This window comes from Oryctolagus cuniculus, chromosome 8, assembly GCF_051225735.1.
Source record: "Oryctolagus cuniculus isolate XC-2025 breed Fujian yellow rabbit chromosome 8, ASM5122573v1, whole genome shotgun sequence".
Classification (NCBI taxonomy): Eukaryota; Metazoa; Chordata; class Mammalia; order Lagomorpha; family Leporidae; genus Oryctolagus; species Oryctolagus cuniculus.
Window position 1 is genome coordinate 66,482,862 of NC_142874.1, and position 26,272 is coordinate 66,509,133.

Consider the following 26,272-nt stretch of genomic DNA (forward strand, 5'->3'; position numbering starts at 1 on the left):
TCCTGCCATCGGATCAGCGCGGTGCGCCGGCCGCAGCGCGCCGGCCGCGGTGGCCATTGGAGGGTGAACCAACGGCAGGGGAAGACCTTTCTCTCTGTCTCTCTCTCTCTCACTGTCCACTCTGCCTGTCAAAAATAAAAAAAAATAAAAATAAAAATAAAAATAAAATAAAAATAAAAAAAAGCTGTACCTATGAAATTTATATTTATTAAATAAAAGCTTTCTAAAAAAAATCCCTTGTTAACTGAGAGGTTCTCTTTTAACTTTTCTCCTTTTCTCTGCTGTCTTACTGCCGCTTATCATTTGCTGCAGTGTTTCCCTAACTGAGTTGCGCTGCTTACAGTCTACCTTCCCCAAATGTAGTCACTGGTCATTTCCTTTCTTCACTGGCACTTATCAGTCAGCAGCTGGATCTGGAGACCTCATCAAACATATCTCATAATGGTTTGTGTGTTTCCATCAGCAACCACCTATGGCAGTTGCTTCCATTTCTATCAGCAACAGGATCCGGTATTCTTTTCATAGTATTAACAAGTATGGACGACCATTGCCCGATCCACTCATCTACTGGGGGGATTGTCAAATAGTAATATCTCAATTCTGTCATTCTTTCTTGACATACTATGGGCACTGCTTCCATAAAGAGAGACTCCCCCTCATCACTATTTGATGAACGTAAATAAGCTGGTTCCCTACCATTCTCCAAAGCTGATCAAAATGTTTCTTTCTTAGTATTATTATAAACTCAGAGACTTAAACATATGTGATGTGTTTCAAGCTGTTGCAGTTATTATCCCAATAGATGCTCAGGAGAACAGCCTCTTCCTATTGCAACCCTAGTGATGTTTGAACACTTCCTGGATTTCTGACAAGACAACATGTTTTAGGCTTATCTTACGTATTTTAAGGGACATATTGGCAATATAAGATATTAGTGGTACTAATTGCTATTGGGATGATCACTAACTCCAGACCTTTTTACTGAACAGTTACAAAACATAACTTTTAAAAGATTACACACCATGACAGTACTTCTAGTTTGAATTAAGATCTATAGTGCTCTTACTAAATGTAATCAGTCATTACATCTAAGTTTCCTTTCTTCAGTAAGCCCATTTTTAATAACATCAATGAGATAATTCATTTTTAATCTCACAACTATAATATGTAACAAATATTTTCAACTAAGTAGAAAATGTTAAACAAGCAAAACAGATTTTGTTGGTATCAGAACAGAGGCCTAATGTTGTATGTTTCAAGATTATTGGGACTGGCACTGTGGCATAGCGGGTAAAGCCACCACCTGCAGTGCCAGCATCCCATATGGGTGCTGGTTCCAGTCCCAGCTGCTCCGCTTCCAATCCAGCTCTCTGTTATGGCCTGGGAAAGCAGCAGAAGATGGCCTAAGTCCTTGGGCCCCTGCACCCGCGTGGGACACCTGGAAGAAGCTCCCGGTTCCTGGCTTTGGATTGGCACAGCTCTCGAAGATGGAAGACCTCTCTCTCTCTCTCTCTCTCTCTCTCTCTGCCTCTCCTCTCTCTGTGTAACTCTGACTTTCAAATAAATAAATAAATCTTTAAAAAAAAGATTATTATACATCCACTTGGTAAATACTTAGAATGATGACTGATTTACAAAATTCAACATTGAGCATTTCCAAAAATTCATTTCTTCTCTTACCAGTTCTGCAAAATCTGCAGCCTCCAAGTCACTTAAAGCTGTGTCTAATTCCATCTGTATAAGAAAAAACAACAAGGAGTAACCCAAATATTTGATTTATATGTACTACTTTTTAGTAATGGTCATATAAAAAGGGCTTAATAAATACTTGAAGAGTTAACTATCTTTCTCCTTTATATTATTTAAGAAATATCTAAACATAAAACGTCTTATTTTTAAGCTATGCAATACAAAGTTAATTTATTTAACATATGGGCATTTTCAACTAATCCTCAATTGTTGCAAAATGGCCTTCATCTAGTTTTCAATGAAAAACAATTTATGAAGTTAAAAAAAAGTGCTTGCTAGTTTTAAGTTGGAAAAAGTTTTTAACTCCTTAAATTCCTAGAGGAAAATGAAAAATCACTCTTATTGTAGCTAATTTATTTTGTGCTGCTTTTTCATTTCCTGTGTATTTCTCAACAGTTAAGATTCCTAGAAAATACCCACATTCTTCCCAACTCTCTCCAACACACAAAGTTTTATAAAAAAGAGCTGTCATTCTTTATTTGTAGATTAAAACATGAAGGCAGTGTTCCCCTGGAATCTGGCACAGTGTAAGTACCCCACAGAGTTATTAGAAAAAGTTTCTTGCTTAGTATTTAGCTTTTGTTTCTATGGAAATTGCCTGAACTCTTCCCTGAAGCACTCAAAATGTAAAAACAGAATAAATTTAACTTTGAACTTAATTTGTCATGCATATGCATATATCTATAAATTAAAAACTATTGGTAATTAAAGTTTGTAGTATACACACTATTTATCAATAGGAATCCTGTTTTGTTTTGCTTTATTTTTTCTTTAAAGGTCAAGGCACTCTCTGCTAGACTACAAACTGTCTCACTGAGATGACAAAAGCTTTTAAAACATTAGTCATGCCTCTCAATCCTTTTCACAGTATCACTTATTACTCATTTGTGACCTACATTTTTCTGCATCTAGCAAATACTTCATGTTCTGCTTTCTGTAGCTATCATTTATCTTGTGAAAAAACATTCAACAATGAGAAAATTACTGACGTGATTTTTGATTTCAGGAAATATTTAATAAGTTGCTATTCCTGTTACCAAACAAGAGCTCAATAGTATAAGAAAAATATAACTAAAATACAAGAGTAAAATAACTGCTTTTTCATATTCCTTAGGAGAAAAGTGAAATATATTTTAAATATTCCAATGTATCCTAGGAAATATTATTTTTTAAAAATCTAACAAAGGAAATTCTTCAACACCTGAGAAAGAAAGCTTAAGTGAAATTTCATCACATACTAAACTCAGAACAATTATATTTTTACCCAGTTAAAAATAATGATTTCCACTTAAAATTTACCAAGTACAAGTTACTTAGATTTCTTAAGACATTAAATTTCTTTCTATTTTCCAAAGGAAAATATATAGACAACACATCTTATAATTTTTTTTGACAGGCAGAGTTAGACAGTGAGAGAGAGAGACAGAGAGAAAGGTCTTCCTTTTCCATTGGTGCACACCCAAATGGCTGCCGTGGCTGGCGTGCTGCGCCAATCCAAAGCCAGGAGCCAGGTGCTTCCTCCTGGTCTCCCGTGCGGGTGCAGGGCCCAAGCACTTGGGCCATCCTCCACTGCCTTCCCGGGCCGCAGCAGAGAGCTGGACTGGAAGAGGAGCAACCGGACAGAATCCCGTGCCCTAACTGGGACTAGAACCCAGGGTGCCAGTGCCACAGGCGGAGGATTAGTGCAGTGAGCCGCGGCACCGGCCGGCAATGACTTTTAAAATACAACACTAAAAGCATGATCCACGAAGGAAATAATTGTTAAGTTGGACTTCATTAAAGTTAAAAACTTCTGCTCTGTGACACATAATGTCAACAGAATGAGAAGACAAGCCACAAACTGAAAGAAAATATTTGTAAAAGGTGTTATCTGATAAAGGACTGTTTCCCAAATATACAAAGAACTTTTTTTTTTAAGGACTTTTTATTTATTTATGACAGAGTTACAGACAGTGAGAGGAAGATAGAGAGAAAGGTCCTCCATTGGTTGGTTCACCCCCTAACTGGCCGCAACAGCTGGAGCTGGGCCAATCTGAAGCCAGGAGCTAGGAGCTTCCTCTGGGTCTCCCACGTGGGTGCAGGGGCTCAAGCACCTGGGCCATCCCCCATCACTTTCTCAGGCCATATCAGAGCTGGATCAGAAGAGGAATAGCCGGGACTAGAACTGGAACCCATATGCGATGTTGGTGCTACAGGAGGAGGATTAACCTACTTCTGCCATAGCACCGGCCCCAAAAAACTCTTAAAATTCCACAATATGATCATAAACAACCCGATTTAAAATTGGCCAAAGACCTGAACAAACATTCACCAAAGAAGATACAGATGGCAAATAAGCATATGAAATATGCTTATGTTATCAGGGAACAAGTTGAAACAATATACCCAATAGAATGGGCAAAATTCAGAACACTGAAAACACCAAATTCTGGTGAGGATTTGGAACAATAAGTTTCACTTTTTGCTTTTGGGAATGCAGAAATGGTACAGCCACTCAGAGAATAGTTTGGCTATATCTTACAAAACTAAATCTACTTTTACTATTCTATCCAACAATCAAGCTCCTTAATATTGACTAAAAGGAGGTAAAAACTTATGTTGACATAAAAAACCTGCACAAAGATATTTAGAACAGCTTATTCACATCTGTTAGAATTTAGAAACAACCAAGATGTCTTTCACTAGGAGAATAAATAAACTGTGATAATCTAGAAAAAATACTATTATTTAGCACTAAAAACAGAAATAAGCTATCAAGCCATGTCACAGAGAGGAACTTAAATTCATATTACTAAATAAAACAGTCAGCCTGAAAAGGCTACATATGTAATCTTAACCAACATGGCATTTTAGGAGAGGCAAAACCATGTAGACAGTAAAAAGATCAGTTGTTACAAAGGGCTGGCAGACAGTGAGGGATGGAGAGGAAAGACAGGCAGAACACAGAGGAGTTTTAGGGCAGTGGAAATTCTCTGTATGACACTATAATGGTGGGTACATGTCAAAATATATCTGTCCAGCTCCATTCACCTCCAAAGGTGGAGCAAAATGCAAAGCATGGACTTTGGGTGCTTATGTACAACATGTCAATGTAGACTCCTCAACGTTAACTGTACCACTCTGTATGGGATGTTGATAATGGGGGAGGCCATGCACATGTGATGTACAAGGGTAGGGGTATAAAAAAAAATCTCTGTACTTTCCTCTCAGTTTTTCTAATTACTTAAAATTGCCCTAAAAAATAAAGACTTAAAAAAAAACCATGAGGGTTATTATGTTATTTAACTTTTCACTAATCAAACAGACCTTCAGAACAGTTTATCAGAAGGTATCCATCTCCCTTTCCAAAGTATTGTTCTTAATTCCCCTAACTGTATGATAAAATACAGAAAATATCTCAGTTATTTCCCCAATGTTTCCTGCATGTTAATCTCACTAGCTCAACTTGACTGTGAGCACCTAGAAACTTTTCCGGATTCCACAAAGCACAGAACAAATTTGAGCACCTGGCATAATGAAAACTGATCTCCAAATGGTAGACTTAGACTAAACCAGAACAAAAACAACCAAGGCTTTGGTGAGGCAAGAAACAGCTATGATGTGAGGCAAGGAGTTAAAAATTATATACCACGGGACCCGCGCTGTGGCGTAGCGGGTTGAGCCGCCGCCTGCAGTGCCGGCATCCCGTATGGGCGCTGGTTTGAGTTTCAGTTGCTCTACTTCTGATCCAGCTCTCTGCTATGGCCTGAGAAAGCAGTAGAAGATGGTCCAAGTCCTTGGGCCCCTGAACCCACATGGGAAACTCAGAAAGGGCTCCTGGCTCCCGGCTTCAGATCAGCACAGCTCCGGCCGTTGCAGACAACTGGGTAGTGAATCAGCATATGGAAGACCTCTCTCTCTCTGCCTCTCCTCTCTCTGTTACTCTGACTTTCAAATAAATAAATAAATCTTTAAAAAACTTATATACCATAACTCGCAGAACTCAAGTTCTTAGCTTGGTAATATTTTAGGTTGGAGTAAAGAAAAGCATGTAAGACTTTTAATCAAATATATGCTAACTTAAGGGAAAAAAACCTCAATAAAATAAATCTGAATAGAAGAGGTAGCTTTCACATCGAATTTATAAGATTACAATAGACTGTATTTTAAAATGTCTTAAGTCTCTTACAGGGAAAATTATATATTTAATCTCAGTGTATCTAAATTCTACACTGGGGGCCGGCACTGTGGCATTAGCAGGTAAAGCTGCCGCCTGCGATGCCGGCATCCCATATGGGTGCTGGTTTGTGTCCTGGCTGCTCCACTTCCGATCCAGCTCTCTGCTATGGCCTGGGAAAGCAGTACAAAATGGCCCAAGTGCTTGGGCCCCTACACCCACATGGGAGACCCGGAGGAAGCTCCTGGCTCCTGGCTTCAGATTGGGGCAGCTCCAGCCATTGCGGCCATCTGGGGAGTGAACTAGCGGATGGAAGACCTCTCTCTCTCTGCCTCTCCTTCTCTCTCTGTAATTCTGACTTTCAAGCAAATAAATAAATCTTTAAAAAACTAAACAAATAAAGTCTACATTGCCCCTAAAAACATTAAGGGATCCTACTGTCTCAGAAAGAGGATATACATTTTGATAGATGAAGTTTCCCTAATAAAGAGATTTTGAGACAAGCATAAGAAACTGGGTCACTGCCATCCGGAACGGCAGGCTTTATGAGATAGTGCCTTCTGGCTCATGAAGTATGCCTGGGGTCTGGGTCTTTCCCAGAAAAGACTCCAGAATGGATGAAAGACCTTTTGGAGCCAGAGTCTCCTATCTCAAAGGCAAAGTCATCTAATTACTTTTCATCTATCTTGAATACATAGAGAGTTTTTTATGAAAACACTGGTGAGTATACATGTATATATGTATAGTTTTTATATGATTTAGCAAGGAGATTAAAAGATCAATGTAAATGATTGTTAAGCTGTCAAAAAGCATTTCTTTGATTATATATTTGGAATTTCATGAAGAGTAAAATTTTGATTCTGGCCTGTACATAACCTGGGTTTTCCTCATGAAAAGAGCACTGGCTATGGCAGAGTGCCTCATTCAATACCTGTAACTGGATAGATTAACTGGAGATCTGAGGCTGGCGCTATGGCTCACTAGGCTAACCCTCCGCCTTGTGGCGCCAGCACACCGGGTTCTAGTCCCGGTCAGGGCGCCAGATTCTGTCCCGGTTGCTCCTCTTCCAGTCCAGCTCTCTGCTGTGGCCTGGAAAGGCAGTGGAGGATGGTCCAAGTCCTTGGGCCCTGCACCCCATGGGAGACCAGGAGAAGCACCTGGCTCCCGGCTTCGGATCAGCGCAGTGTGCCGGCCCCAGCGGCCATTGGAGGGTGAACCAACGGTAAAGGAAGACCTTTCTCTCTGTCTCTCTCTCTCTCACTGTCCACTCTGCCTGTCAAAAACAAACAAACAAACAAACAAAAAAAAAAAACTGGGTATCTGTATTGATTTAAAAATGTCTGAAATGATCTTGTCAGTCATTCAATATTAGTTATTCTGGGTATACAGGTGTGCCTAAGTTACTTTGGTAACACTTAACCATCATGAAGTCTTACCCTTGGTAACCAATTTAAGGAATAAGTCAAAAGTTAATTACATACATTCATGTAAAGAAATGTTTTTCTATTATTATTGAACTTTATATTTAATTAATACGATATATTAGTTAATAATTTCATTCACTTTTAATCTACTTAGAAATACAACGCTAACATTATGACTTAGCATTATGAAATCCAAATTACAAAATTATTATTATTATTATTATTTTTTGACAGGCAGAGTGGACAGTGAGAGAGAGAGACAGAGAGAAAGGTCTTCCTTTGCCGTTGGTTCACCCTCCAATGGCCGCCACGGTTGGCGCGCTGTGACCGGCACACCGCGCTGATCCGATGGCAGGAGCCAGGTACTTATCCTGGTCTCCCATGGGGTGCAGGGCCCAAGCACTTGGGCCATCCTCCACTGCACTCCCTGGCCACAGCAGAGAGCTGGCCTGGAAGAGGGGCAACTGGGACAGAATCCGGCGCCCCGACCGGGACTAGAACCCAGTGTGCCGGCGCCGCAAGGCGGAGGATTAGCCTAGTGAGCCGCGGCGCTGGCCCCCAAATTACAAAATTCTAAAGACACACTATTTAATTATCATTTCTGAAAAGCATTCCGAATTCAGGCAATGTTTAAACTTAAAGGAAGACTAGAGGGCCAGTTTCTATTTACAAAGAATAATTTGTGTTTCTAACTTTATAGCACTGGACCTCTACTTCATCAACCTATTATTTTTAATTCTTACCCATAGTCCCCAAAATAACAAAAAAAAAAACCTAAAAATTAAAAAAAGGGAAATAGAAAGAGAGAGGATAAAGGATTCAAGTAAGACAAAGGGCTCTGATTCTTATTTGCTGAACCATAATGTTACCTTGATTTGCTGTGGAAGTGGGAGCCATCGAACTCCAGGGAGAGCATCTAAGAGCACAGCACTGGAGGCGTCATACAGCTGAGCACTGGAACCAGGGACGGAATGCAGTTTAGCAGGCTGAAGTGCTCTTTGAAAGAACAAGCTAAAAAAATGATCCAAGCGGGGAACGTTCTCAATCTGGCAAAAGGCACTGGAGAAATAAGAGAGGCAAGTTAGTAACTTAACATGGAAAAGATTCGCGTGTTGTTCAAGAGACTGGATCTTTCTCAATCATAAAGGTGTTCTTCCTCACTCTTCTCCCCTAGTAAGAATCAGTGCTTAATGTTATCGATGGGATGTGTTAAGAAATTCGCCCTGTCCATGTTTCCGACTTTAAATTCCTCCTCTCAAATGTACTCTAAAAATGGTGCTATGGAAGGTCCACGGGTCTAACACAAGTGGTTTATCAACCATTGAAAGGGTTGAGTACTGTTTTTGTTAAAAAAAAAAAAAATGTTGCTTTTACTCTATCTCACAACCATTTACAACTTCCAATATCTTTCACGCAACATGGGATAATAAAGAGATTTTCAACTTTGTAATAGAAGAGATCTGGCTTTCAATCTTACCACTGTTCCTACTAGGTAGCTATCCCAGGAAAAGTACCTAACCTGGCTCTCAACTTTGGCCTCCAATTCTGTAAAAATGGGGTTAATACAAGCTAAAGCACATGCAAAGTACCATGTGTATAACAATGCTTATTACTTACTGAATACAGCAGGTACAAGATAAGGAAGATGTTATTTCTTTTACTCTTCACTATTAAGGAGGGAGGGAAGGGGAGGGAGGGAGGGAGGGAGGGAGGGAGGAGAGAGAGAGACAGACACTACTTGTTTTTAGCCATGTAAAAGCAATATACTATTGACTGCAACCATTCATTGGAACAGCTCACTGGATGATACAGTAACTGGTACATGTGCCAATAACATTTCAAAATAATTTTTACTGATTCATCCAACAAATATTTGAGTGCCTACTCTGTTCTGGGCATTTTTCTCATTGCTGGAGGTCCAATAGTAAAAATATTAAGGTAAGGGACCAGTGCTATGGCGTAGCAGGTAAAGCCACCACCTGCAGAGCCGGCATCCCATATGGGCGCCAGTTTGAGTCCTAGCTGTTCCACTTCTGATACAGCGCTCTGCTATGGCCTGGGAAAGCAGTGGAAGACAGCCCAAGTGTTGGGCCCCTGCACTGGCATGGGAGATCTGGAAGAAGCTCCTGCCTCCTGACTTCGATCAGCCCAGCTTCAGCCATTGTGGCTATCTGGGAAGTGAACCAATGCATGGAAGACCTCTCTCTCTCTCTACCTCTGCCTCTCTGTAATTCTTTTAAATGAATGAATGAATGAGTGAATGGAGGAGGAGGAGGGGGAAGGGGAGGGGGAGAGGGAGAAGGAGAAGAAGAAGAAAAGGCAGCAGCCAGGCTCTCATATGACCTGAGCCTCCTTTCTTTAAAAAAAAAAAAAAAAAAAAATTAAGGTAAGCCAATGAGCTCCTGTGCAGGTCCCATTCTAGTGGAGAACAACATATAAACAAACAGTAAAAGCATGAGCTCACAAAGGACTATGCACAGAATAGGTCGATGGGAACATGGAATGTGTCTGGTTGGTTATCTCTGAGGGAAGGGCATATAAAATAACAGACCAATGTCAAGAATATCCACCAAAAGATAGATGCCAAAGCTCTGGGGTGAGGACAGGCTTTGCCAGTGTGCCTGCACTACGGTGCAGAGGGAGGAGCTGTCAAGCAAGGTGGGTAAGGGGCCCACGCCGCAGCTCACTAGGCTAATCCTCCGCCTAACGGCACCGACACACCGGGTTCTAGTCCCGGTTGGGGCACCGGATTCTGTCCCGGTTGCCCCTCTTCCAGGCCAGCTCTCTGCTGTGGCCAGGGAGTGCAGTGGAGGATGGCCCAGGTGCTTGGGCCCTGCACCCCATGGGAGACCAGGAAAAGCACCTGGCTCCTGGCTCCTGCCATCGGATCAGCGCGGTGCGCCGGCCGCGGCGGCCATTGGAGGGTGAACCAACGGCAAAGGAAGACCTTTCTCTCTGTCTCTCTCTCACTGTCCACTCTGCCTGTCGAAAGGAAGGAAGGAAGGAAGGAAGGAAGGAAGGAAGGAAGGAAGGAAGGAAGGAAGGAAGGAAGGAAGGAAGGAAGGAAAGGTAAGATCCACATGATAATATGGAAAGACCACTGTTAACAGCTGTATGAAGATTAATAATTACAGTGGCAAGAAGAGAGGTAAGGATACCAGTTAGGGGGTAGCTAGAGAGATGGTGATGCTGGACAGGGCAATTAACAAAGATGGAGAGGAATGGATGGATTGGAGATATGTTTTGAGACATACTGATCAGGACATGTTGAAGGATCAGTTGGGAATGGCAAAGAAAACTGTCACATTTAATTTAATCACAACATGAAACCATCAACATATAATCAGTTTTCTTTTTTTTTTTTCTTTCTTTTTACAGAGATTTATTTTGCTCACAATTCTAGAAGCTAGGAAATTCAAAAGTATGATGCCAGCATCTGGCAAGAGCCTCCTGTAGCACCAGTTTTCTATGACTCACAGGGAACTAACCAGCTCACAACCTAACAAAAATAATTACGTCTTTGGACCTTTTGGTTGCTTCAGAACTTTTCAAATTGGGCCATTAATATCTTCCATAATCAGAAAAGGCCTTGTTAAGTAAAATGTCAATTAGTAACATCTTGGATCCATTTTTCTTCTTGTTTTAAGAATTCAATGATATTCACATTCATTGTCACAATTCCAAATTTTTACTTGAACAAGTGAAAACTTTTTAATTTTATTTAAAAAATACAAACTTCATGCATTTTATATACAAATTTGGGAACATGGTGATTTTTCCACCCCTACCTCCCTCCTACCCATACTCCCACTATTCTTCTTCCCTCTCCCATTCCTATTCTTATTTTTCACAAAGATCTATTTTCAGTTAATTTTATACTAATAAGATTAACCCTACACTAGGTAGAGAGTTCACCAAATAGTATGATTAAAAAAAAGTATAAAAACAAACAAAGATATTGTTTCTCAACAGTCAAGACAAGGGCTATTCAAAATCATAGCATCTCGAGATGTCAATTTCACTCCTATAGATTATCTTTTAGGTACTCTGTTACCACAGATCAGAGAGACCATATGATATTTGTCTTTTTGTAGCTGTCTTATTTCACTAAGTAAATGGTTTCCAGTTGCATCAATTTTGTTGCAAATGACAAGATTTCACTATTATTTTTGCCACTGTGTAGTATTCCATAGTGTATATATACCATAACCTCTTTATCCAGTCTTTAGTTGATGGACATCTAGGTTGACTCCATATCTTAGTTATTGTAGATGGAGCTGCAATGAACATGGGAGTATAGATAACTCTTTCATATGCTGATTTTATCTCCTTTGGGTAAATTCCAGGAGTGGGATGGCTGGGTCATATGGGAGGTCTAAATTCAGTATCCTGAGGTATCTCCATACTGTCTTCCATATTGGGTACATGAGCTTACGTTCCCACCAACAGTGGAATAGGGTACCCTTTTCCCCACATTCTCACCAGCATTTGTTGTTTGTTGGTTTCTTTATGAAAACCATTCTAACTGGGGAGAGGTGAAACCTCATTGTGGTTTCAATGTGCATTTCCTTGACGGCTAGTGATTATGAGCATTTTTTCAAGTGTTTGTTGGCCATTTGAATTTCCTCTCTTAAAAAAGGTTCTTTGCCCATTTCTTAACTGGAATGTTTGTTTTGTTGAGTTTCTTAAGCTCTTAACAGATTCTGGAAATTAATCCTTTATCAGTTGCATAGTTTGCAAATATTTTCTCTCACTCTATTGGTTTCTTCTTTACTTTTCTGAGTGTTTCATTTGCAGTGCAGAAGCTTCTCAGTTTGATAAAATACCATTTGTTACTTTTGGCTTGTGGTTCTGGGTCATTTCCAAGAAGTCTTTCCCTATGCCAATGTCTCATAGGGGTTCCCTAATGTCCTCTAGTAATTTGATAGTATCAGGCTGTAGATTAGGTCTTGGAACATGTTGAGCGGATTTTTGGATAAGGTGTAAGGTAGGGGTTCTGTTTCATATGTCTGCACGTGGAGCACCATTTCTTGAAGAGACCATCTTTGCTCCAGGGATTGATTTTTGCTCCTTTGTCAAAGGTAAGTTGGTTGTAGATGCATGGATTTATTTCTGGAATTTCTTTTCTGTTCCATTGGTCTACACATCTGTTTTTTCGTCAGTACAGGCTGTTTTGATGATAACTGCCCTGTAGGGTGTCTTGAGATCTGGTATTATAATGCCTCCAGCTTTGTTTTTGTTCTTCAAGATTGCTTCAGCTACTCACAATCTCTTGTGTTTCCATATGAATTTTAGCATCATTTTTTTCTAGATCTGAGGAGAATAATGTTAGTATTTTGATTGGTATCACACTGAATCTATAAATTGCTTTTGGTAGTATGGGCATTTTGATGATGTTGATTCTCCCAATCCATGAACATGGAAGATTTTTCCACTTTTTTATGTCTTCTTTTATTTCTTTCTTTAATGTTTTATAATTTTCATCATAGAGGTCTTTGATGTCCTTAGTTAAATTTACTCCAAGATTTTTAAATTTTTGTGTAGCTACTGTGAATGGAATTGTTCTCAGTTCTTTCTCAGCTATGGCACTGTCTGTATATACAAATGCTATTGATTTTTATGTGTTGATATTATATCCTGCTACTTTACCAAACCCTTTTGAGTTCAAATAGTCTCTTGGTAGAGTCTTCTGGATCTCCTAGATACAGAATCACTTCATCTGCAAATAGGGATAGTTTGACTTCCTCCTTCCCAATTTGTATCCCTTTAATTTCTTTTTATTGCTTAATGGCTCTGGCTAAAACTTCCTGGACTATGTTGAATATCAATGATGAGAGTGGGCACCCCTGTCTGGTTTTGTATCTCAGTGGGAATGCTTCCAACTTTTCCCCCATTCAATAGGAAGCTGGCCGTGGGTTTGTCATAAATTGCCTTGATTGTGTTGAGGAATGTTCCTTCCATACCCAGTTTGCTTAGAGTTTTCATCATAAAAGGGTGTTGTATTTTATCAAAGCTTTCTCTGCATCTAATGAGATAATCATATGGCTTTTGTTCAACAGCTTGCTAATGTCATGTATCGTATTTATTGATTTGCAAATGCTGAACCATTGCTGCATACCACAGATAAATCCCACTTGATCTGTGTGAATCATCTTTCTGATGTTTTGTTGGATTCTATTACATAATATTTTGTTGAGGATTTTTGCATCTATGTTCATCAGGGAAATTGTTCTATAATTCTGTTATCCTGTTGTATCTTCTGTTTTGGAATTAACGTAATGCTGCATTCATAGAAGGAGTCTGGGAGGATTATGTTCCTTTAAATTGTTTTGAATAGCTTGAGTAGAATTGGAATTAGTTCTTGTTTAAATGTCTGGAAGAATTCAGCAGTGATGCCTCCAGTACCTGGGTTTTTCTTTGTTGGGAAGGTCTTCATTACTGCTTCAATCTCCATCTTGTTTATTGGTCTGTTTACGTGTTCTATGTTTTCATGTCTCAATTTTGGTAGATTATATGTGTCCAGGAATCTATTCATCCTTTTAAGTTTTCTGATTTGTTGGCATACAGCTCTTTGCAGTAATTCCTGATGACTCTTTATTTCTGTGGTATCCACTGTTACATTACATTTCCTTTTTCATCTCTGATTTTATTGATTTGGGTCTTTGCCTTTTTTTTGTTGTTGTTAGTTGGAGAAAGTGTGTCAATTTTGTTGTTTATTTTTTCAAAAACCCAGCTCTTCATTTCATTGATGTTTTGTATTGTTTTTTTTTGTTTGTTTGTTTCAAGTTTCTTTATTTCTTCTCTAATTTTAATTATTTCTTTTCTCCTACTAATTTGTGGTTTGGTTTGTTGTTGTTTTTCTAGGTCCTTGAGACATATTAATAGTTAATTTATTTAGTAACTTTTCAGTTTCTTGATGTAGGTACCAATTGCTATAAACCTGCTTCTTAATATTTCTTTTGCTGTATCCTGTAAGTTTTGATATGATGTATTGTCACCTTTACTTGTTTCCAGGTTTATTTCTCTTTTGATTGCTTTTATGGCCCACTGCTCATTCAAGAGCATGTTTGGTATCCAAATGTTTGCATATATTCTAGAGATTCTTGAGTTCTGGATTTCCAGCTTCAATCCATTGTGATCAGAGAAGATGCACGGCATCATTTTGATTTTTTTGAATTTGCTCAGACTTTTGTGGCCTTGTATATGTTCTATCCTAGAGAAGGTTCTGTGCACTGATGAGGAGAATGTGTATTCTGCAACTATGTGGTTAAAAGTTCTGTAGATATCATTACATCTATATGGTCTATAGTTTCAATTAGCTCTGTTGTTTGTTGATTTTCTGACTGGTTGATCTATCCATCAATGAAAATGGGGTATTGAAGTCTCCCATTACTAAAAAAATCCATTAACAGTTGTTTTAAATATCCAAGTACTCTGTAATTGTGTGCATACACAGTTATTATAGTCACATATTCCTGTTGACTTGATTCCTTAATCATTACATAGTGCCCTTCACTGTCTCTTTTAACAGTTTTTGTGCTAAAGTCTATTTTGTCTGATATTAGGATGGCTACACCTGCCCTCTTTTGCTGTCTATTGGCATGGAATATCTTTTTCCCTCCTTTCACTTTCAGTCTATGTGTATCTATGTTGGTGAGATGTGCTTCTTCTAGGCAGCAAATAGATAGGTCTTATTTTTTAATCTATTTGACCAGTGTGTTGAGACCATTTCCGTTTCGACTTGGGCCTGGCATTTCTCCATGAATATTCCTATCATGTACTTTGGATTTCTTTTGTACTTTTACTGGGGTATTTCCTGCATTCACATTCTTTCATGATGATGGCTTTCTTTCTGTGTTTCTTTGTGTAGCACATCTTTTAGCATCTTTTGTAAAGCTGCATAAGCAGTGACAAACTCAATTTCTGTTTGTTATGGAAGGTCTTTATTTCATCTTCATTAATAAATGAGAGCTTTGGAGGGTACAGTGTTCTGAGTTGACAGTTTTTTTCTCTCAAGACTAGGACTATGCCTTGCCATTGTCTTCTATGCTGTAGGGTTTCTGATGAGAAGTCAGCTGTGAGTCTAATTGCAGATCCTCTAAAAGTTATCTGGCATTTTTCTTGAAGCAAAAAACTCTTAAAAATGCTGCCATCTTAGGGTCACTTTCAAGTCAACAGAAGCTATAATTCAAGGTAAAATTCAGAGAACATAAGTCCCTCTGCACTCAACCTACTTTACTGACTGTTGACTGTTTTCATGTATGAAAATCATTATAGAAATTCAATCCTAACTAATACCTGGCTTTATGGAAACAGTGAGCTTCAACTAGGGCAAAATATAGCAATGTTTGTTTCTCTATTATAAATTTAAGGAGGTCATTTTTAATCACACCTATATTTTCCATTGGTTAAAAATTTCCTTATCAGTAAAAGGGAAAAAGCAGCATTTATGGATGCCCAACCTTTTGGGGCTCATTCATATGGAAAATGCTGGTAAAACAGTGTGAGAGGTATGAGCTTCCTCAGAGGCTCCCCCAGAGAAGGACACTGCAAACCCGATCATTTTCCTAGATGACAGAACCACAGAAAATTCTTTCACATGCCTTGACAACAGTAGCAATAAAGACCCACTATGGATAAATACAGCTGATACCACTGTGGTTAGGAAAAATCTATAGACTGCTTTTGAACATTTATATTGGTATGTTCCTAAGGCTTTGAAAGCAAAGAAGTAATTTTGACCCTCAGAAGTACTATAACTCACAAAAATTCCACAAAGAGAAAAATCCATTTTCCATCCACAATATTATGTGCTCAAATGTTGAAAAATAAACTCAAATTTCCTCCTTCAAATCAGAAAATACAAATCATATTATAAAGAAAGGTTAAGATGTAAGAAGGGGAAAATATGCATAGTATAAGACCACTTGTGGGGGCCAGCGCTGTGGTGCAGCAGGTTAACGCCCTGGCCTGAAGTGCTGGCACCTTTATGGGCACCGGTTCTAGTCCTGGCTGCTCCACTTCCGATCCAGCTCTCTGCTATGGCCTGAGAAAGCAGTAGAAGATGGCCCAGGTCCTTGGGCCCCTGCACCCGCATGGGAGACCCAGAGGAGGCTCCTGGCTCCTGGCTTTGGATCAGCTCAGCTCCAGCCGTTGCAGCCATTTGGGAAGTGAACCATCAAATGGAAGACCTCTCTCTCTCTCTCTCTCTCTCTCTCTCTCTCTCTCTGCCTCTCCTCTCTCTGTGTAATTCTGACATTCAAATAAATAAATAAATCTTAAAAAATAAAAGACCACTTGTGCAAAAAAAAGCATCTGCATACTCATACTGTATTGAAAAATACAGAATACACATAAGACAGTTAATACCTTCTCTACAGCATGTCTACATTTTTTATGACATTATACTATTTTTACTGAAAAAAATTTTTTGAGAAAGAAGCATATTTTAGGATAACGATTTTGACTACAGTCTTAGAAGTTGAATAAAACACAAAATGTATTTAATACCTTACTCTTTTCTGTGTCGATAATGATATTTGCCCCTACAGAAATACATCAATCAGAAAATAATTGCAGTTATAAAAATATTTCACTAGAAAGTTTCACTAAAGTAATTGTGATATTTAAAAACATAGATTAAAAACTACCTAGAGTTGTGAAATAAAAGTCAGTAATAAGAGAAGAGGTGGAGGAGGTAGAGGAGGAACAGTAAAATAACTAATTTCCAAGTAAAAAACAGTATTAGCTACAAACAGTGATATAGCAGCATATACTTAAAACTTGAGATTCGGTCCAAAGTACTTACCTATCTAAAGAACCATACATAAACTTCAAGGTACGGGCAACATCTTCTATCATGTTCCTTAGCTGAGGAAGTGGAACACTAAAAAAGCAAAAACATCTATTCAATTATAACAAATAAAATTATATATATCTTACAACAGCAAAACATTCTTTACACTTTATATAAAAACTGTGTGTGTCAACTATGAATAGGGCTGTGAAAAACGGGTGTATTCTATATCAGCAATTGATTCCCTTGAGAGATGGGCTTCTAGCATGAAGCAAATAGGGACTTTTCAAACTGTTATTTATAAGCAAATTCTTTAATCCTCTTCAGTAACTGAATTTCTTCACTTGTAAATGGTGCCAGTAATCACTAAGTCTTTCACAGGCTGATTTTGAGGATTAAATGAAATTAACACATACACAATACATAGTGTAGTACCTAGTCCCATAGAAATAAATACTAAATTCTTTTTTTAAAAAGATTTATTTAGGGGCCTGTGTTGTGGTATATAGTAGGCTAAGCCTCCACCTGCAGTGCTGGCATACCATATGGGCACCGGTTTGCGTCCTAGCTGCTCCTCTTCTGATCTAGATCTCTGCCTGTGACCTGAGAAAGCAGTGGAAGATGGCCCAAGTGCTTGGGCTCCTGCACCCACCTTGGAGACCTGGAAGAAGCTCCTGACTCCTGGCTTTGATCAACCCAGCTCCAGCCATTGCAGTTAATTGGGGAGTGAACCAGTGGATGGAAGACCTTTCTATCTCTCCCTCTCTCTGTATCTACCTCTCAAATAAATAAATAAATAAAAATTTTAAAACAAAAGATTTATTTATTTGAAAGGCAGAAGACAGAGAGAGGGAGAAATATAGAGAAAAAGAGATAGATCTTCCATCTACTGGTTCACTCCCCAGATGGCTGCACAGCTATGGCTGGGCCTGGGCAAGGCCAGGCACCAGGAACTCCATCTGGGACTCTCACACGGGTGGTGGTAACCCAAGCACTTGGGCCATCTACTGCTGCTCTCCCAGGCACATTAGCAAGGAGCTGGAATGAAAATGGAGCAGCCAGGACTATGCTGTTACTCACATCAGATGCTGGCTTCACAAGAGGCGGCTTAGGGGGTGAGCAAGGTGGCATAATAGGTTAAACTGCTGCCTGCGATGCTGGCATCTCATATGTGTGCCAGTGTAAATCCCAGCTGCTCCACTTCCAATCCAGGTCCTGCTAATGTGCCTGGGGAAACAGAGGAAGTTGGCCCAAGCCCTTGGGCGCCAGCATGCACATGGGATATCTTCCAGTGCAATCATAAACCACATTCACAATGCTGGAGATACAGACAGAGGAACAGCTGCTGAAGAGGTGCTTGTGCAGGCTCTCTCAATACTCCATTTTCCAGTGTAAACAATAATAATAATAATAATAATAATAATATCTATCATGCCTGGTTACAGGAAATGAGATGGAATAAGGGAAAGAATCTGGTCCAGAGTGGTCAGCATGAGCATCAGGAGAGGGCCAGAGGAGGCTAGTGCTGGTTTTGACTTGTAACTCAGGATAGAAAAAAAAAAAGGAGGCTTTCTAGCTAATTCTAAGTTATCAAGCCCAGTTCTGTAGGAGACGTATGACATAAATATTTATGGAAGATGACTCTCCATTTTGAGTAACAGAGATCAAGAAACAGGTAGAGCTTCCCCTCCTGGAGCACACAGTGATGATCTTTTTTTTAGCTTTTGGATCAAACCTTTCCTGATTCGGCTGCTGTCCTCAGTGTGGCTGAGCAGCCTCTGCTCAGAGCCCTCACTGGCCCTTCCTCGCCCTCTCTATCTGCCTATGCTGCCTTTATCTTACTTTTGTGTTTTCTGCTTCTTCTCTTTTGCCATTTGGGCTATTACAAGTGTTTTGTTTAGTTTTGCCACTGCATCCTGAATTATGTTATATCCTGGATGCTCTCCTATTCTTGTAAATCTACACTTTTAAAATGACTCCTTGGTTCTTCCTAATTCAACCAACTGTCCTAGGGAAGTCTCCTAGCTGGGTTCATTAAAATCCCCCTTTAGACAGCAACATGCAAATTAGCCAGTTACAGAGCAAGCATCATCATCTAGCATATGTCACAGCACCATTATCCTCTCATGTTAAACATTTTTGAATACCATTTTTATGACAGATTATCTCTCTTTATGTCCAAATTTAAGTCCTCTTCAAAATAAAACATTTGGGGGGGGCAGGCACTATGGCACAGTGAGTTAAGTCGCCACTTGTGACACTGACATTCCATTTCTAGGTGCCAGCTCCAGTCCTGTCTGCTCTGCTTCTGATCCACCTTCCTGTTAATGCACCTGGGAAAGCAGCAGAAGATGGCTTGGATACTTGGGCCCTGTCACCCACATGGGAGCCCAGGCCATTGCGGCCATTTGGCGAGTGAACCAGTGGATGAGAAATCTCTTTATCTTTCCCTACCTCTCTCTCTCTCAGTCTTTCAAATAAATAAAAAAAATCTTAAAAAAAAAAAAGTCATTTCTGGTGCCCACATTGTAGCATAGTGGGTAAAGCTGCCACTTGCAATGCTGGCTCCACTTCCGATCCAGCTCTCTGCTTATGCACCTGGAAAGGCAGTGGGTGGTGGCCCAGATCCTTGTCCCCTGTCAATATAGGGCATCTGGAAGAAGCTCCTGGCTCCTGGTTTTGGATGGTCCAGCTCCAGCTGTTGTGGCCATTTGGGTAATGAACCAATGGATGAAAGATCTCTCTCTCTCAGCAACTCTGCCCTTCAAATAAATGAAATAAATTTTTTTTAAAAAAGTTACTTTGCTACTTTTCACAGCAGCCTTTGGAGTTCCTAGTAATGGTAAAAAAAAAAAAAAATCTATAAATTCTTTGATACTCTTCCCCTCAAGAAGCAGAGATTAGTTCCTCTCCTCTCAAGAATGGACTGGACTTTAGTTACTCACCTCTTCTTCTTCTTCTTCTTCTTTTTAAAGATTTATTTACTTATTTGAGAGACAAAGGTGGGGGGCGGGGTCTTCTACCTGCTGGGTCACTCCCCAAATGGCCACACCGGCCAGAGCTGGGCCAATCCCTGGGCTCCTAATCAGTTTGTTATGGATTGTCAATCCTGTTTTTACTTTCAACTACTAAAGTCAGATATATTTCAAAAAATGCCACGAAAAAGTTAAGGAGTTCATGAGAATATAACATACCTTTAGAGAAGTCACCTTAGAAAATACATATTATTTTGTCAAATGGGGTCAGCATCAGGGTAAGATACCCTTTTATTGACCCTTAATTCTCCTATAAAACACAAAAGACAAGCTCAGCTACCTCTGTACCAGCCACAAAAGAGAGAAGCGTATTGACAGTGCCCACCTTAAAAGAACCCCTCTGCACAAATGAACACGGGCAACCTGCAGATCCTAAACCTATTTCAGGAGTTCCTCTTCTGACAACATCAACATTTTCATGAAATGGACTTTGCGAACAGAATTTTAGAGATGATTTTCAAGGTAAACAAAAATCTCAACTTACTCATCAGCAGGCAGGCCAATTAACAACAACTTGTCAGATTCTTTCCAATAAGCTATGTGGATTTCTTTCGCATTTAAAAGGAGGGATGAGCTAAGAAAAAATAAACACAAAATAAGGTCACAATATCTTTACATGTCATACTGTGATAAAAATCATTCCAAAAAAATTACACGTTATGATTTATGGACTGTATGATTAATAGGCAAATTTCTTGGCATATTCTTAACTGTGACACAGAAAGGGCAAGGAAATGTACGATATATGTATTCTAAAATACTTAAAAAAGTAAAGGCCTGAGTAAATTGTATGAATATATTCTAAAATACTTACTTAAAAAACAAAAATAAAAAACCCAAATAACTCTGCCAAATAAAAGTAGACCTATCATAGAAAAGGTAGAGCCAGTATAGAAGAAAACATGTTTAAGTTCTTTTGCTACCATTATTTAACTATATGCAATTCTTTTTTCCAAAGGAAACCCAACTGATTAATTCAGCAAAACCTTCTGTGACTGCTTATATACGAATATGACTGGGTAAGGAGATTACAAAGAAAGGAAGATGTGATCCTATCCCAGGACAAGACAATCCAGCGCAAGACCCAGGTATCTAAATAAGGAACCAAAACACATGTCAGAATTAAGCATGTTCTTGGGGTGGGAGCTGTGGCGCAGCGGGTTAATGCCCTGGCCTGACGTGCCAGTATCCCATATGCACGACAGTTAGAGACCTGGCTGCTCCATTTCCGATCCAGCTCTCCACTACAGCCTGGGAAAGCAGTGTAAGATGGCTCAAGTCCTTGGGCCCCTGCACCCACCTAGGAAATCCGGAAGAATCTCCTGGCTTCAGATCGGCGCAGCTCCGGCCATTGCGGCCAATTAGGGAGTGAGCCATCGGATGGAAGACCTCTCTCTCTCTCTCTGCCTCTCCTCTCTTTGTGTAACTCTGACTTTCAAATAAAGTAAATAAATCTTATAAAAAAAAGAATTAAGCATGTTCTCAAGAAGGTTTTTGTAATGATGGTTTCAGAGTATGTCAAACCAATCAAATTCTACAGCTAGCATACATACAAGTTTATTGTGTTTCAATTACATTTCATGAAGTTTTAAAAGTAAATGTGTTCTAAAAACAGATTCAACAATGAACTATAGAAAAAGGAGAATACAGTGTGTAGACTCTCAAATATAAATAAAGGATTTTTTCAAAAAGAACATTTTGTTTGTCTTAAAGTTAAAATGCATACACTTTTAGAGAAATAGAAGACTCTCTTGTTATCACATTAAGATTACTAGTTTAGGGGCTGGCACTGTGGTGTAGCGGGTAAAGCTGCTGCCTGCTGTGCCGGCATCCCATATGGGTGTCAGTTCGAGTCCCACTGCTCCACTTCTGATCCAACACTCAGCTATGGTCTGGGAAAGCAGTGGAAGATAGCCCAAGTCCTTGGGCACCTGTACCTGCATGGGAGACCCAGAAGAAGCTCCTGGCTCCAGATTGGCACAGCTCCAGCTGTTGCGGCCCTCTGGGGAGTGAACCAGCAAATGGAAGACCTCTCTTTTCTCTCTCTCTCTCTGTATCTCTGAATAACTTTGCCTTTCAAATAAATAAATAAATCTTTACAAAAAAAAGATTACTTGTGGGTGATCCTGTGCCTGGCTGGGGGATTGCCTGCCTAGCCCATGCAGGTTGGAGGGCGTGACATACCATGCCTCCAGGGATGGCCTGACTGTTGGCAGGTGGCAGGAGCCCCAGGAACATATCCCCCACCCCCCACTCCCTGTTGAAAGGCCTTGTAATTACCAATCAGGTAAACGGCTCCCAGGTGTGGCCCATAAGGATCACCTGGAAGACTATGCGCGCTACATGACCTTCAAGCTGATTGGAGAAGCACAGCAGCGCCAACATCGGCTTGATCTGACAGAACTAGTATTGCCTTGAATTAGCTCCGCCCCCTCTGCCTGCCCTTTAAAAGGTGTGTTTGACTGTAAATCAATGGATATTGTCACCCAAACCTTCCCCTAGTGCTTCTTGTCGAAGAACGCCATCGCCCTACCATCCCAGCAGTGCGCAGGCCTCGCAGGATGAGCCTGCAATTACTACTTTAAAGGAACTGCTAAGGAACTCCTGAAGTAGTAATATTCTTTTTTAAAGATTTTATTTGAGAGGCAGAGTTACAGACTGTAAGAGGGAGAGAAAGAGAGAAAGAGGTCTTCTTTCCGTTGGTTCACTCCCCAAATGGCTGCAATGGCCGCAGCTGCGCGGATCCGAAACCAGGAGCCAGGTACTTCTTCCAGGTCTCCCACGCAGGTGCAGGGACCCAAGGACTTGGGCTGTCTTCGACTGCTTTCCCGGGCCACAGCAGAGAGCTGAATTGGAAGAGGAGCAGCCGGGACTAGAACCAGTGCCACATGGGATGCCAGCGCCAGAGGCAGCGGATTAACCTATTGCACCACGGCGCTGACCCTGAGAGGTAGTAATTTTCAAGTTATTGTTTCCTCAAAAAAGTTTATAACTGCATTTACTGTTACCCATGTGTTTAACACATATATAGACATTAACAAGATCTAAATATTAAGTACAATAATATCAGTAAATATACATTATCTTTTTTTTTTTAAAGATTTTATTTGACAGGCAGAGTTATAGACAGTGAGAGGGAGAAACAGAGAGAAAGGTCTTCCTTCCATTGGTTCACGCCCCAAATGGCCACTATGGCCGGAGCTATGCCGATCCGAAGCCAAGAGCCAGGTGCTTCCTCCTAGTCTCCCACACGGGTGCAGGCGCCCAAGCACTTGGGCCATCCTCCACTGCCTTCCCGAGCCACAGCAGAGAGCTGGCCTGGAAGAGGAGCAACAGGGACTAGAACCCGGCGCCCATATGGGATTCTGATGCTAAAGGCGGAGGATTAGCCAAGTGAGCCACAGCGCCGGCCCAGTAAACATACATTATCTTTCAATAAGATTAAAAAGGAGGATTGCTCCTTGAAAATATTATGCTAAATGAAAGAAGCCAGTCACAAATAACTACATATTCTATGATTCCCCTCATTTCGATGTCCAGAGCAGGCCAATCTATGCTGATGGAAAGCAGATCCATAGCTGCCTAGGGCTTGTGAAGGTATGCAGGGTGAGAGATAAAGAATACAAAATTCCTTTTGGGGTAATAAAAATGTTCTAACACTGACTTTGGTGATGGTTGCACCTATCTGTGACTATACTAACAACCTATCATTTGTATACACTCTAAATAGATGACTCCCATCATCTATAAATTATATCTCAATAAAGCTGTGAATAGGGGCCTGCGCTGTGGCGTAGTGAGTTAACACCCTGGCCTGAAGCGTCGGCATCCCATATGGGTGCCAGTTCAAGACCCAGCTGCTCCATCTCCCATCCAGTTCTCTCTTTCAAATAAATAAATAAATCTTAAAAAAAAAATAAAGCTGCTAACAAAATAAAGAGGCCTGAATACAAAATTATACACTAGATGGAACCTCAGGTACTATATTCTTAAAAATGGACTAATTTCTATGGCCTGGGAAAGCAGTAGAAGACAGCCCAAGTCCTTGGGCCCCTGCACCGTGTGGGAGACCCGGAAGAAGCTCCTGGCTCCTGCCTTCGGATTAGCACAGCTCCAGCAGTTGCAGCCATCTGGGGAGTGAACCAGTGGATGGAAGACCTCTCTCTCTTTCTGTACCTCTCTCTGTAACTCTGTCTTTCAAATAAATAAAATAAATCTTTTAAAAAAAAGTCATAGGGTTAAACTTAGCTTTCATCTACAAAAATAAAGCAACTCTGTTGTCTTACAGATCCTACCTCTTGTAAAATCATGGAAGTACCATTTTTACCAGAAGATGGGAAAAGTAAAAACCTAGAAAGTTCAATGTCATATTTCATCAGTACTATGGGGACCTTACAATTTGAAATGAACTTTCTTTGTAAATTCTAAATTGTTAAAATATTTAAAAAATTGTTTAGAATACTGAGATTTATTTAAAAGAAGATAAAAAAAACCAACAGCTTGGCAGGCCCTCTGCTTCCAGTTAACTATGGCATTTCAAAGTCAGAGGGGCCGGCGCCGTGTCTCAATAGGCTAATCCTCCGCCTGCAGCGCCAGCACACCGGGTTCTAGTTCCGGTCGGGGCACCAGATTCTGTCCCGGTTGCCCCTCTTCCAGGCCAGCTCTCTGCTGTGGCCAGGGAGTGCAATGGAGGATGGCCCAAGTGCTTGGGCCCTGCACCCCATGGGAGACCAGGAGAAGCACCTGGCTCCTGCCTTCGGATAGGCGCAGTGTGCCGGCCGCAGTGGCCATTGGAGGGTGAACCAATGGCAAAGGGAAGACCTTTCTCTCTGTCTCTCTCTCTCACTGTTAAAAAAAAGTCAGAGGTTGATAAATCAATGGAGATTTGATATTCGGACCTCTGATGGGCTGTATGTGTGCTGCCTTTCCAAAAATTACTTGACGTCAGTTTTGCATCCACCACTGCATAAACTTCACAGATGACACTGAATTTGGAATGTTCCTCCTAATGTAATTTCTAATAGCAATGTATTTTTCCATGATCCTAAGTATAAGTACATAATACTAACTGAAAAATCCAGTGTTTAGTCATTCTCGCCAAACACTAAAGTATTGCCTAGCAAGTTAACAATCAAAATAAAAACATGAAAAAGCCAAGACTCACAATAATGCCATGCTCCAAAGTTACCACCTTCTATAAATTATAAATATAGGTCATTTTAGCTCAACGCTGTTACTTAAAGTGTACCAAAATATCCAGATCTACAGCTGTACTGGGAACCTGCACGCTAAATCCAATAGATGACTGCCAGAAATAACTTACAAGGAATCAAAACCCACAGATATTTGTAAAATATATACTTTTCAGCATTTTACTTGTCAGAAACAAGAAGTACAAAACAGAGATAAAGCCAAATAGAAATAGTTACCTGGTAACTTGTGTCCCAGTTACATTTTCCAGCATATCAGACAGGGTGAGAAAAATCCCTCTTACACTTTTCAGCTTCTGAGATGCTTCAGACATTGGATAATGATAAAGAATCTCTTGCTGTTAGAAGAAAGGAAACAGACACGATCAGATCCCTGAAATTTCCCAACTATCATGTTGGTCATGCAGTGCCCAGATTTTGTGTTAAGAAAAAAAAAAATGAATCCTTTCACCTTCAGAGGGAGATTTATTCAAACACAAGGACAGAACTATGCCTGCAGTTTGAGCACATTAACTAGCATTTAAAATAATACATATGAATTGAGTTAAAGATGCTAATTGGTCATGATATAAAATATATGCTAAACAGGATACTGATTATTCAAAATTACAGCTAATTTCAAACAATAGTTTTAGACTTTAACCTTCCTAATAATAGCTTGTAATACTAACATATTATTATACAAATATTCTCACCTCTTGTGTTAATCTAGCTACACAGACACCACATGCAACTTTTAGGATTCTTCAACTCAATCACTCTCATACTGACTTTTAAAAGAGAAAATCTTCATCACCTATAGTGAAGTCATCATAAATTTGTTTAGTCCAAAGTAAGATTGAAATTAAATTTATGAAGTAAGTATACAAAATGAAATCACATTAGTAAAAACAGGAAAACAA

General features: G+C 40.0%; 1 protein-coding gene across 5 annotated transcripts in view; it reads right to left on the reverse strand.

The window, feature by feature from the left end:
- The window catches only part of INTU (inturned planar cell polarity protein), a 111,762-nt gene that overhangs the window by 32,057 nt on the left and 53,433 nt on the right, over positions 1–26,272 (reverse strand). For all 5 annotated transcript variants that reach the window (XR_016211984.1, XR_016211983.1, XM_002717241.6 and 2 more), the window contains exons 5-9: positions 25,590–25,708; positions 20,645–20,734; positions 17,138–17,215; positions 8,199–8,388; positions 1,681–1,734 (exon numbers count right to left, since the gene is read on the reverse strand). Coding sequence is in view for 3 of the 5 variants with exons in the window: in XM_002717241.6 (XP_002717287.2) it covers positions 1,681–1,734; positions 8,199–8,388; positions 17,138–17,215; positions 20,645–20,734; positions 25,590–25,708 (531 nt within the window). In the remaining 2 variants the exon portion in view is untranslated. The remainder of the gene's footprint in view (positions 1–1,680; positions 1,735–8,198; positions 8,389–17,137; positions 17,216–20,644; positions 20,735–25,589; positions 25,709–26,272) is intronic.